At 59.7% G+C, this 12,384-nt stretch overlaps 1 protein-coding gene across 1 annotated transcript in view; it reads right to left on the bottom strand.

The window, feature by feature from the left end:
• NTSR1 (neurotensin receptor 1) overlaps window positions 1–12,384 on the bottom strand; it is a 41,539-nt gene that overhangs the window by 6,004 nt on the left and 23,151 nt on the right. Inside the window, exon 2 of the mRNA XM_021677784.1 lies at window positions 265–466. Coding sequence (XP_021533459.1) covers window positions 265–466 — 202 coding nt within the window. The remainder of the gene's footprint in view (window positions 1–264; window positions 467–12,384) is intronic.

Here is a 12,384-nt window from a genome sequence, read left to right as displayed (position 1 = left end):
TGGGTGGGTGGGTCAATGGGTGGATGGATGGATGGATGAGTGGATGGGTGGATGGATGGATGGAAGGATGGTTGGGTGGGTGAATAGGTAGATGAGTGGGTGGAGTAAAGAACACTGATCCCTGGGTGGAGCCAGACTTCTGAGTCTCTGCTGGGACTACTCCATTTCCTGGGTCTTAAACTTTGCCCTGTTTGGTGGTGTGAGGCTTGCCGCTATGCTGGCCTCTGGCTGCTACCCACCCCGGAGGGCCCAGAGGTTACGTACGTAAGACCCGGACGCCATGCCGCAGGGCTTGGACCCTGCCAGGCTCGATGGACGTGCTGAATGAGCTGTGCTGGTCCCCAACCATGCACACCTGGCCCTGCTCAGCTGCCTGGCGGACCATGACGGTCAGCTTGTTGGCGATGATGGTGTTCAGGATGGAGATGACCACCATGGGGAACAAAAAGGACATGAAGGTATTAATCTGCAGAGAGACAGAGAAGGACAGCTGTCAGGCTGGTGTGTAGGGGACATCACCCTGCTGCCTGCCCCACCAAGCCGGGACATGGAGTATGGAAGGTGCTTGGTCTTTTGGGGCAGACTGGCAGATGCACACTCCATTTTCTGCCTGCTTCCCACCCACCCCTGGCTCAGAAGTGGTTCACAGACTCTCTGCCACCTCAGTGAGCCCCTTTGCACAGGGTCCAGCCTACAGTGTGGACTACACTCTGGCGTGCCCCACAGACGGTGTGGACTACACTCTGGTGTGTCCTAGCTGTGGTGAAGGGCTGGGGCTCTGTGTTCCCAGGTCTGGACACGATGTGTCATGGTTGCAGTCCCCGAGCCCCAGGCTCTCCTCTAGGATGGCCAAGCCCAGCATCCCTCATGTATATAGACAGTTCATGTTTGGACAAACATGTAAGACCCCTCCTCCTGCCCCACCCCATTGCCTCTCAGCTCATCGAAAACAGCTTCTTACGAGCACCTCTAACTTCGACGTCATTTGCATCTGGGGAAACCGGGCCTCAGACAGGCCAAGGGGCTGGACTACACTTGACTGGGCCCTGCCAGGACCCCAGGCTGAGAACAATCCCTGCAGCCCCTCTGCAGGGGTGGCTGTGATGGGCGATGGGGAACAGGACTCCCCCGGGGGCAGTCCTAAAACTGGCATCACCGAATAAAATCTTTAAAAAAAAAAGGGGGTGCCTGGGTGGCTTAGTCAGTAAGCGTCTGTCTTCGGCTCAGGTCATGATCCCGGGGTCCTGGGATCAAGCCCAGCATCGGGCTCCCTGCTCCACGGGAAGCCTGCTTCTCCCTCTCCCACTCCCCCTTCTTGTGTTCCCTCTCTCGCTGTGTCTCTCTGTCAAATAAATAAATAAAATCTTCAAACAAAACAAAACAACAATAACAACAACAAAAATTGGCATCACCTCCTGGGGCAATGGACTAACAGCATCGAGTGGCTCTTTATTCTTCCTGAACGTTCCGCTGTCTGGCGCCCCTTGCTCCCTGGCAGGGGCAGTGTGGCCTCAGCCATGCCAGGAGGCAGCAGGGCCCGTCCCTGCACCTGCTAAGCTGCTCCACATGCTCGTTTTGAACTTCAGGTTCACAGAGGTTTTTGTTTGCACTTGGAGAGGCTGCGTGCATGGGCTCCGGCCTGGCGGCTGCGATTTCCCTAGAAAGTTCCACGGGTCTGCACCTGGGGCTCCCTGGGCTCCAGGCGGCCCCTCCTGCCACCTCCTGACCCGGTCCACCTGCAGCCCGAGGGTCCTCAATCGTACGACAGAGATGGTCTCTGCAGGGTGAGGACGGCCGCACCTCCGTCCTGCTCACACAGGCAGAGGCCCGCGACGCCCAGCAGCCACCAAGTTGCGGGCAGGTTTGCTCTGCGGCCCCCTTGGCGGTCAGGCGTCTGTGCAGAACAGGGCAGACTCACATGCCTGCTCCCTTGAGGGCGCTGAGGCCTCCAGCTGAGGCCTCCAGAGGTCCTGCCCACCTCCACAGTGCTCCAGGCCTCACCTGGGAGATCACAAGGCCTTCCAGGAGGCGGTGGCCTAAGGATTATCTTCAGTTCCACCTGAACAAGGCTCTGCTAAACAGGAGGATGCACAGGCCAGAGAAAGGCCACCCAGGCCCTCGGGAAGGGGCCTTTCCACACCCGCTGGCCCTGGGTGCCCATCACTCACTGCCTGCCTGCAGGGGTTCCCGCCAGCGCCCCCGCCAGGCATCCTTCGCTCCTGCGTATGCCGAGCTTGGGAGGCAGGTTCCCTCTGGGGGCCCTTCCCACGTCCCTTGGTTTCACTGCTGTTTGGAGCTCACCTTCCGCAGGACGGGGAAGGGGCTAACATGGCAGAGAGGCCGCTCCAGGAGGGTTTCTGAGGCTGTTGCTGGGCTGGAGGCTGGGCAGGGGTGCAGCAGGACGCTGGGTCTGGGCCCAGGAGACAAACAATTCCCTGCGAGTCACCTCAACCCGGTACAATTTAAACAGAACAAATGTATCCAACACAGATTTCAAATGTCAAAACATTCAAGACACCACACCTCGCTGAGCACAGGCAGTTGAAACTGCCCCCTCGGAGGGCCAGGTGGGGGCTGTAAGCAGTGGGCCGGGGCCCAGCTCATGGCCTATGGGGTCCGATCGGAGGCCCCAGTGGCCCCCCCGCTGGAGGAGGGCTAGGCCCTTGCTGCTGAAGTCCGGAGTGAGGAGCGGCCTCACCCGGGCGGGCCTGCCCTGATCATAGGCTTGGGCCAGCACCAGCTGCCAGAGGGTGGGATGCCCTTTCCTCCGCGGCCCCCACCCCTCCAGCCTGGAGACCGAGACTGAATCTGGATTGTGGGGGCCCCAGGGACACACCCGACCCTTAGGTCTTGCCTTCTCTTGCCGAAGCTCATGGCATGGATGGGGGCTCCTTTCTGCACTCTACCCCCCACTTCTGGGAACAGGGGAGCAGCCCGCCCTCTCACAACGAGCAAACAGGACCACGTCCCATGAGCCTCGTGCACAATCTCTGGGAATGCTGCAGATGTTACCACAGGAGAGCAGGAAGGCTTGGGTGCGAGAAGCCAGGGCCTCCCCAGACAGACAGGTGCAGACGTGGGCGCTGTGCCCGGTCTACGCATTTGTCCCAGTAACACGTAAGACCTGGGAACAGACAGGCTGATTCTAAAATTCAAATTGAAACAAATAATGTAAGAACAGCCAGGAAAGTTCTGGAAAGGAAGAGCGATGGGTCAGTACCAGACGGGGAGGCATCAACTTACCAAACCCACTTACCAACGACCCGACACACGAAACAGAGACTCTGAGAACGGTTTGGCACAGGTAGATGGATGGACAGAGAGATGGGCGGCACAGAGAGAGGCCAGAAATGGCGCCCAAGGAGGCAAAGTGCAGCATCTAAGCAAGAGGGAGAAGGTGGGTGACCGCCTGCAAAGCTAGGGCCTGCGGCCTCTGCGCCCTTCCCGGTACCTCCCCTCTGCTTCCCTGAAACTGCCCACCCTCTACCCAGCGGCCCACCCTCCAGCAGGCCTTTTATTCAGGAAAAAGACACGACCTTTTTGTCCTGCCCGCAGGGGTGAGGGAAGATGCCTTTGTAACCTTTGGTAGCATTTTCCCACCTTGCGGGGAGACCTGCCCAGGATGAAGCCCAAGTGGGAGGAGGGCACCCATGGCGTCACTCGAGCTCCTGGATCCAGCCGTTTGCAGCCACTGCTCCCAGACGTTCAGTTTTTCTTGAGCAAAATAAAGGTTTCTTTGTTCCCCTTAAGACAACCTGAATTGGTTCCCGAAACTTGTACCTGAACTCACAGAGATCCCACACCAAGAAAATCCGATGGAGCAAAGATTAAAATCTAGAAATTAAGGCCAGAAAACTACTAGAAGAATTGTGGAAATCTTACTTTTCATCACGTATATTAAACTGTTGGAGTTTGAGAAATAAAGTCGTTCAGGCGCTGCTATAAGTTTTGCCATAAAAAAATCAATGATGGAAAAAAATCAATTTTCTCAGCCCTGGGAGAAATTCCTGCCCTGCCTCGCCTCCAGACATCCCCGTGACCCGGCCCCGGCCCCCGGCCCTCTGCCTCACTCTCCCTTCAGACTGAGCGGCTTCGGGGTGGACCCAGACAGCCCTGCAGGAAGCGGATTCCAGAGCTGGAGCCTCCAGAGGCCCGCCCATCCCAGTGCCTGTCCTCCATCCCCGTGGCCCTGACTGACCGCTGGGCGAGCTCTGACCACAGCAGGCAGCCTGCCTGGGGGTGGACAGGTCTTCCGAGAGCCAGGCCCTGAGTTTGGGTGCCACCCCGCCTCCTTCCTTCCCTCCCCTGCCTCTGGGCTCCACAGCCCAGGCCAGAGTGGGAAACTCCTGAGGCGGGCGGGGGTCCAGGAAGCAAGGGCGCCTGGGGGGGTTGGGTATGGGGTGGGGGGTGTGCACCTTGGCCTCAGACAGACCTGGTTGTCCACTGGCTGTGAGTGTGCCTTTGGGCAGTTCCAGAATGGCCCCTCAGACTCAAGCTTTCTCATTTCGGAAAGGGGGACAGTACAGATGCTCAGCTGAGTGCTGCAAGCTTGGTCCGTCCTCAGGGGTGCCCAGAATGTTACTGGGAGAGCCGAGGAAGCCAGGTGGGTGGGCTTCAGCGTGGGGACTGCGCCAGGATGCACTGAGCCACCAGCATGGCCAGTGCTGTCTGGGGACTCGGGGCCGGTCTCTGACCCCAGCAGTGGGCACCTCATCAGGGGGATGGAGCGCAACCGTGAAGCAATAGAGAGAAGGTGTGCATTAGGGCCAGCAGGTCTGCCGGGAAGGGAGGGCTGACCCCCCGTCCTGGGCGATGCACATGGCAGGCTGGCAAGCAGGTGAGGGGCACCACGGTGGGTGCAGCGAGCCTAGCCCAGCCCCGGGCCCTCGGTCGGCGAGGGGGTCCTCCACTGAGACCCCTCTCCTTCCACCTTCCAAAGGCCTACTCCCACTTGCTCACTTCCCCTGAAGAACAATCTTTTGTTTTGTACGGCAGCCCATTTCTCTCTACTTCATCCCGTGTGTTAAATAAAGAGACGGGCCCTGGGCTCACTGCTTCCAGGCTCAACACCCAGCCTGCGGTGTGTGGGAAGGCACAATGCACAGCTGGGTTCGGCTTCTTGTCCAAACTCCCCAAGTCAGAGACTGCGGGGACCTCCTTGGCTGGCTGGGCAGACGAGCAGCCCCAGCTAGGCCCAGGCTCACGGGTGACCCAGGTCAGACTTCAGGTGGAACAGAACCCTCCTCAGACCCAGCAAATATGGCAAAAGAGCAAAGACCCACCACGCTCCGCCCTCGTCAGTCGCTGCAAAGCAGGAACAGCGAGGTAAGTCATTCCAAAGTCCTGGTGTGTCACCATCCCTCAGAGCAGCCTTGCTTGATGAGCGAAAACCCAGGAACAGCACAGGGCTCACCCTTCGGGCTGGCCGGAAGCCATGGCGCATCCACACCATGAGCCACTCTGTTGGCTCAGGAATGAGACCGACTGGACGTGCCAGGGTACTGGTTGGGTGAAGAAAGCAAGCACAGAGGCGCTAGGGTGAGGTAAGGAGACCATTCCCAGGAGGGAACACCAACAAAGGCCAACACGGGCTGCCTCGTGGGGAGGGCTGGAGGCTGGGAGGCCCCTGTCCCCTCCTGAACTGAGGGCACAAGAATGGAATACATGGGACATGTGGTTTGCTTCTACATCCCGTGACGGGCCAGTGGTCCTTGCCCCCATGGTCACATGAAAATCACACGTGCTCCTCCAGGACTGGGAAGGGCTGGAGGCATAAGGGACCAGATCTCAGTGGCTATGTCCTCATTTCGGGGTGGGCCAGAGATAAGAAAAGGGTCTCTCAAGGTGACACAGTCCAGAATTTCCCATTCCTCATCTAACAAGCACCTTGACACTCCAGACGCTGCTGGGATCCAGAATTCAAAAGATCTGCCACCCAGCAGGGACACCTACCCGTGGGCATACATCTGGAAAACAGGACAGACCAGCGCTGAGCTGCACACCGCTCTGTGGGTCAGTGCTGGCCACTGGCCTGAGCTTCTGGGGAGGAACTGCTGACATTTTTGAGCCAATGGGTGGAAGACCAGGGGAGAAGATGGGGTGTGTGACCTGGAGAGGCCATGCGAGTCATGTTTAGTGTCTGAAAGGCCACCACAGGGAGGAGGACTCCATGGGTCAGGTGCCTGCTTCAGGCTATAGATCTCGACCCAACACCATCCATCCCACCACTGCTAGCTCTAATAAGCAGACGTTGGCTCAATATAAAAAGGACATTTTGAGCCCCTCTAACTTCCCCTTTCTAGCTGATACAGACTTTAGCTAAGCATGAATGGAATGCTTGTCATGAGCCAGATAGCAAGCTCAGTGCTCTGCAGGTACTTCATCAAATACGCACATCGAATTAAGAGGGTAGAAGCTATTGGTATTCTCACTTTACAGAAGAAGCAACCCAGATTCAGCTATGAGCCCAGATCCAGTCTGACCCACAGCTGGAGTGCTCACCTCCCACATCACGGGGCCGTTTTATAGGCAGGGAGCAGATGAAAGGAACATGCATCCCCTGGGTAAGGGCAAGAGCCAGACTGGGGTACGAGGACCTCATCCTCATCAGTGAAGCTTTGCTGGACACATGCCCTGCCCTCAACTGCCCAGAGAGGACACTGTTTTGGGGTGACTGTGAATTTCTGAGAACGACTGTTACTCCAAAGCTCATGACTCCTTGGTGATTTCTCAGGGCTGAACCTCTGTCCATTTCTCTCTCCTTTCTTTGATCTATCTTCTGCTCCACCGTGGTCCCCATGCTCCTCTAGGGCTTGGATCTTCTGGGAGAAGTTGGACCAGAGTTACTGGGGACTCACAGGGAGGGAATGATCCAGCCTAGGAAGCTGGGGGTTCAGCACCATGGTCAGAGCCACCAAAGCCAGTGGCTGCACTGGGGACCTGGGGTGGGGTAGACCTGGGGGGGAGGCCAGGGGTGAGGGGCTGCGGTGGGTGGACCTTGGCTGGCTGGGGTGGGGGCCCTGGGGGGATCCCAAGCCAGCTAGGAGTAGGCGCCATCAGGAACACTCCACCCCATCTCTAGACCCTTCCTGTCCTGATGAGGGGCAGGTGAGCACCTGTAACCTGTGTGGGAGGCGCCCCCCCACCCCTCCCGCTGCTCCTGCAGTCTGAGAGTGAACCTGGAGAAACAGAACCTCCCCCCGCCCCGGAGCCACATCCTGTCTGCTCCTGGCTGTGCTGGCACCAGCTGGGCTGCTGGGAGACCCTCAATTGGATTAGGGAAATAGCCTTCCCAATTTGCCTGTCCCTTCCTGGGGACGGGGAGGCATCCTCCAGGAGGAGCAGGACGGCCCCTCCCCGGGCAGCACACAGGAGGGGCACTGGGGGCCTGGCCTTGGCTCAGAGGTGGGGGACTCATTAGCCTCACGGCAGCTGGGGTGGGGAGCTGCCTGTCGGTCGTGCCAGCCCCTCTCGAAACCACATGGAGGCCATCTGTGTGGTGCAGCAAGCTGTCAGGGGTGTGGGCTGAAGGCCTGTTTGCCATGTTTTCAAATATCTGTTGGCTAAAAAGCCCATGAGGATGTTCAAATCAGTGGGACATCTGCTAAGTAGCAACACACGGGTTTTAAAAATCCTTGACAAGGACAGGCGGCAGAGTAGTGGGCCGTGAGCAGGTGTGGGGCCATCTGACCCGGCAGCATGGCCCCCGCTTTTGTGGCTGACAGAATGTGGGCAGGAAGGTGCCTTAGTGGTCACCTAACACACGGAGACCATGGTCCACGAGGAGTGTGCCCGGCTCTCGTCTCTATCTGCACCTCACACCATGACGGCGACTGTTTTCTTGCAGGATGGCTCCCAGTTTGTAAGAATTAAAATAGGAGCTGAATTTGACCAGGTTCGCTACGCCTTTTGTGTGCGTTTTTCTAATGTGTAGGGCATTAATTCGACTCTGAGGGATTACACGTGGTGCCAACTCCACACAGAGTATTCTGGAGACTTTGCATGTGCCTTTGACAGAGATCGAAGCATCAAAGTTCTGCTCCACGCCAGGAAAACGTGGGGACCTGTACTCGATTGAGACCCCGGGCGGGGTGGGGGGGCCACGCACGGATGCCAGGGGGAGGGTTTCTGGGGAGTTCAGCAGGCCCCTCAGCTGTGCCTGGCGTGGGGTTCGGAGACACAGGGAGCTCACGTGCTGTAGGGCGGAGAGTTCGAGCCCAAGCTGGAACAGGCATCGACAGCACCTCAGCAACGTGGTCAGGAGAGCCGTCCCCCCCTCCGCCCTGCTCTCCGTGCTCCCGGCACCGCTGGCAGATGAACCTGCACCCCACAACCTTCAGTGTTTTCTGCCACATAATTGTGTGGGCAGTTCAGTAAATATCCTGTTCCTTCCCAATTTTGAATTACCATCCCCCAGCAGAGTTGGCCACTGTGCTCCCGTGGACATCTGGTATGTGCCCAGCGTCTCTGCTCCTTTCAATAGAATTAGCGCTCTGTCCCTGCTTTAGGTGAATCTGATTATGGCGGACCCAGAGTGGCGTGGCCGGTGTGAGGGAGGAGGGCTAGGAGCGGCCACCCACACCCCAAGCCCAACTAGGGCTGCGCGTGGTTCTTGTTTCTCCCCAGGCTGACTAGCTTCTGGGCCTGGCGGGGGCCCCCATGCTCTGGCTTCCCTCCCAGCAGCGATACTTCACGCTCCCTCAGCCAGGGGTCCTCTGGGGCCTCCACCCGGGATGGCTGTGACCTCAGAAATGGTGGCGGGGTCCCCCCCAGCCCCACTCAGCAAGTGCCTGGCTGTAGGTCTTAGCTAAGTAAGCAGGAACGCCGGCGCCCAGTTACCCCAAAGCAGGCCCCCAACGACCATTCTTCCTTCCGTGCCTGAGAGAACATGGCCACGTGACCAACGGGGTCCTACTCCACTTCCCTCCTTTCAGCCACGGACTCTGAAACAGTAAATAGGCCTGGTGCACGCGCCGTCCTCCGTGCCAGAGAGGGCCGCTGTACATACTGAAGAGCAAGGCAGCCAGGATTTGGGCCGGGCCATCCTCAGGCTGGGCCTGTTTCTTGTCTGTAAAGAAGGGGGTGGGCTGGTCTCAGGAATGGGGACGGTCCAGGCTGGGCATGGCTCGAGGACCAGGGCAAACGTGGTCTGTGGCCTCCAGCTCCCGTGGACAGAAGGGCGGCTTGCCGGAAGGACCCCGCCGCCCTGGGCCGTGGACGCCTGGCAGGGTTGGTGCTCTGAGCCCACGAGAGCCACAGGGGCTGATTGGCTCCAGGGAAGCCTCACTGTCCCGAGAGCCGAGACACGCGGCGGGAGGGTTTGCCGAGACCTTGCCGGTATCCCACTCGTGGGCCAGCAGCCTTCTTTCTCTTGCAGCGGCAGCTGAGGCTGTGTAAGGGGACCAGGCTGTGGGTGGGGCCTCCCTGTGCTCAGGCTGTCAGCTGGACACAGGCCCAGGACAGCGGCTTCCTCCCGGCTCGTGAGCCACAGGCTGGAGCAGCCTGCCCCGGAGTCTCCCCTTGGAATGTCTCTGCACCCAGGGCTGTCCCTCCCTCGTGTCTACGCACACCCTCCTGGGTTCACCAGCCCACCCTCCGTCCTCTGAATGCACCTTGTCTGCCCGTCACGAGCATTTATTGAGCACCTGCTGTATGCAGGGCACTCTGCACAGACGGAGGTGGGTGTGGAGGACAGGTGAACACACAGGACTCAGCGGTGAGCATGAGGCAGTCTGGTGGGGACAAGGGCCGTTTTCTGGAGGAGGAATCTTTATGCAGGGTCCTGAGAGATGGGGGGCACGAATGGGCGGCCACAGAGGCTGGGCGGGGGTCACATCACGGAAGGCCATCGTGGAAGCAAGAGGAGGGGATGAAGAAGGTGGGTGGAGCCCGGGGGCAAGCTCTCCCGGGCCCGGAGAGCGGCCATGGCGGCCTGTGTTAGGGTGGTGTCCACGGGGATGGACGCAGTGGACGGCTGGGAGAAACCGGGGGGCTGCGGCAGGACCCAGGGATGGGTGGCTGTGGGGGTATGGCAGGGAAGAGGCAGTCAGCGTGAGGCCAAGAGGGGACCCCGGGGAGACTCAGCCTCTCAGGCCGTACAGGAGGCTGGTTGCACCGCGGCGGCTGGTCTCTTCCTGCTTTAACAACCCCCATGCGGGCGTCTTCACTCTAATGCCCTCCCAGGTTAGAGGTCCTCCCTCATGGCCTCCTCCAACCCAAGGTGAGTCTCTTTCTGTGCGAATACCTCAGCAGAGAGGCTTTCCCTGGCATCGGACAAGCCGGTCTTCCCGGAGGCCTTGCCCCTGGAGCCGTCTGCAGGCTGTCAGCGTCCGTCCGCCGCAGTGACTCCCATACGAGGCGTTCATGAAATAGGATTTGTTCTGCCCAAGTAGGAGTCAGAGAAAACCGCAGCTGCCCTCCCAGCCGAGCCTGGACAAGCGGGAGGATGTGGGCAGAGGTGGGCAGAGGGCACGAACTCACTGCCTCCATTTGCCACTGCGACGTGCGCTGGGCGCCCCGACAGGCTGTGGCCGCAGGGGATCCTGTCCTGCTCCCGCTGTTGCTGACACACCTCCTGCTATGGACGCAGGTGCCAACCGCGGCCTCCGGGAGGTCCGTTCCAGGTGTGTGGCGGTCTGGGGGCTTTTACCCAGGCTCCTTCGGGGCGATCTGCTGCTGCCCTGTCGACGTGGTCTGTGGCCTCTAGCTCCCGTGCCCTGTCGATCTCGGCACCTAGTGATCCCGGTGAGATTTTTCTCTGGCGGCTTCGGCCCCGGCCTCCCGGGACACCGGCTTCCCGTGCCGGCCATGCCGGGGGGCAGAGCGCACTCGCAGGTGCTGATGTGGTCACTGTGAGGCGGTCGGTGCCGGAGGTCTCAGCTTCCTGCGGCCAGTCTGTGGCTCTCCCAGCGAATTCAGCCATAGGAAGACAAAGTCTCACCGACACAGAAGCTACAGGGGAAAACCCACAGCTCTGCGGGGACTCAGTGGGGACAGAGCGTTCCTACAACTGGAAAAACGACTTCGAGGCCGCCCTCTGGGCTGCGAGACATCTGATCAACGTGACTGTTTCTGCACAAGCCCCAGGGTCCAGCCCTCTGTGCCTGCTCTGTCCCCAGACCGGCTGCCACCGGCCCCCACACGCCCCGAGGTGGCACGCTTGCCCACCCGCATCTTTGCCATCCTCGGGACCTCCCGGGGTCCTGAGAGCCGGCCTTCTTAATTGTCACAGGCAGCCCCGGCCTTGCGGTGTCCTCTTGGGGCCAGGCGCTCCCCTAGACATCCCAGGCCATGACGCAACTGTCATGGGTCCCTCCACTAACAAGACTGTGCCATGAGCTTGTCAGCCGGTGGCCCAGGGAGGAGGGTCCTCCGAGACCGCTGACAGCTTCCTGCACCCTGGACACACACCTTTTGCAATGTGGCCGGCCCCTCCTCCCACTAAGACACGGAGTCCGTGGCCCACGCCCTTGCTGGCCTGGCTCTGACCTGGGCCAGGCAGCGGGGATGCCGCCTTCTGAGCCAGGCCTCACGTCTCCCGCTCTCACTCCCCCAGAATGCGGCTACCACAACGTGAGGAAACCCTGATTTGTCTCCCGGACAGCGAGGCCTAGGCCAGAGCCAGCCCAACCTGCAGACAGGTGAGTGAGGCCGTCTCGGACTCATCCGGGCCCGTGGATGAGTCATCACCAGAGGACAGCAGCCACGGAAGTGAGCCCAGCTCAGACCAGCCGAAGGGGCACCGCAACGTCACTGTTGGAGCCAACAAGCTCGGGCTGCTTCGTTACACAGCAGGGACTAGCTGGGGCACTGCCCCACCCCCACATTTGCTCTTCGGAGAGAAACACCCCTAGTGTAAGTAAAACACACCCCCTCCCCAGGGGCTGACAAGAGGCCCGAGGAGGCAGGAGGAAGCAGGGGATCGCAGCTGACTGCGCTGTCCTACCCCAGAATCTGGGGGCTGGTTTTGTGAAGATGACTCATGGCACTTGCGCTGTGTCACCTCCCCCCCCAGTGGTGCCACACAGCCAGGGGGAGGGGCATGAAGGAGGACAGGGGACGGTTTTCCTTCGTTTTTATTTCCTGTGAAGAGAGGCTTATCCACGGCTCTGACTTCCTGAAGAAGCAGCAACATGTCATTAAACCTTGAAAGAGGAGAGCCAGCTCTCTGCTGGTGGGTCAAACTCAAGTGTGCAATCCAACACATGTGAGCCCCGGGCAGCCGAGCCCAGGGCAGGGGGACGGGTGGGCCTGGGCCCTTCAAGGGGCCTGTGGTTTGCTGATGTCTAAGGGGGATCTTCCCTCAGTCCCTACAATCAGCAAATGTTGGTTCATGCACATGGCTTTTGTCATGTGCGTTTGTGTGTCTGTGTGTACATGGGCATC

The sequence above is a fragment of the Neomonachus schauinslandi genome, chromosome 10 (genome assembly GCF_002201575.2).
Source record: "Neomonachus schauinslandi chromosome 10, ASM220157v2, whole genome shotgun sequence".
NCBI classification, from domain to species: domain Eukaryota; kingdom Metazoa; phylum Chordata; class Mammalia; order Carnivora; family Phocidae; genus Neomonachus; species Neomonachus schauinslandi.
This window is presented reverse-complemented; position numbering and strand designations above follow the sequence as displayed.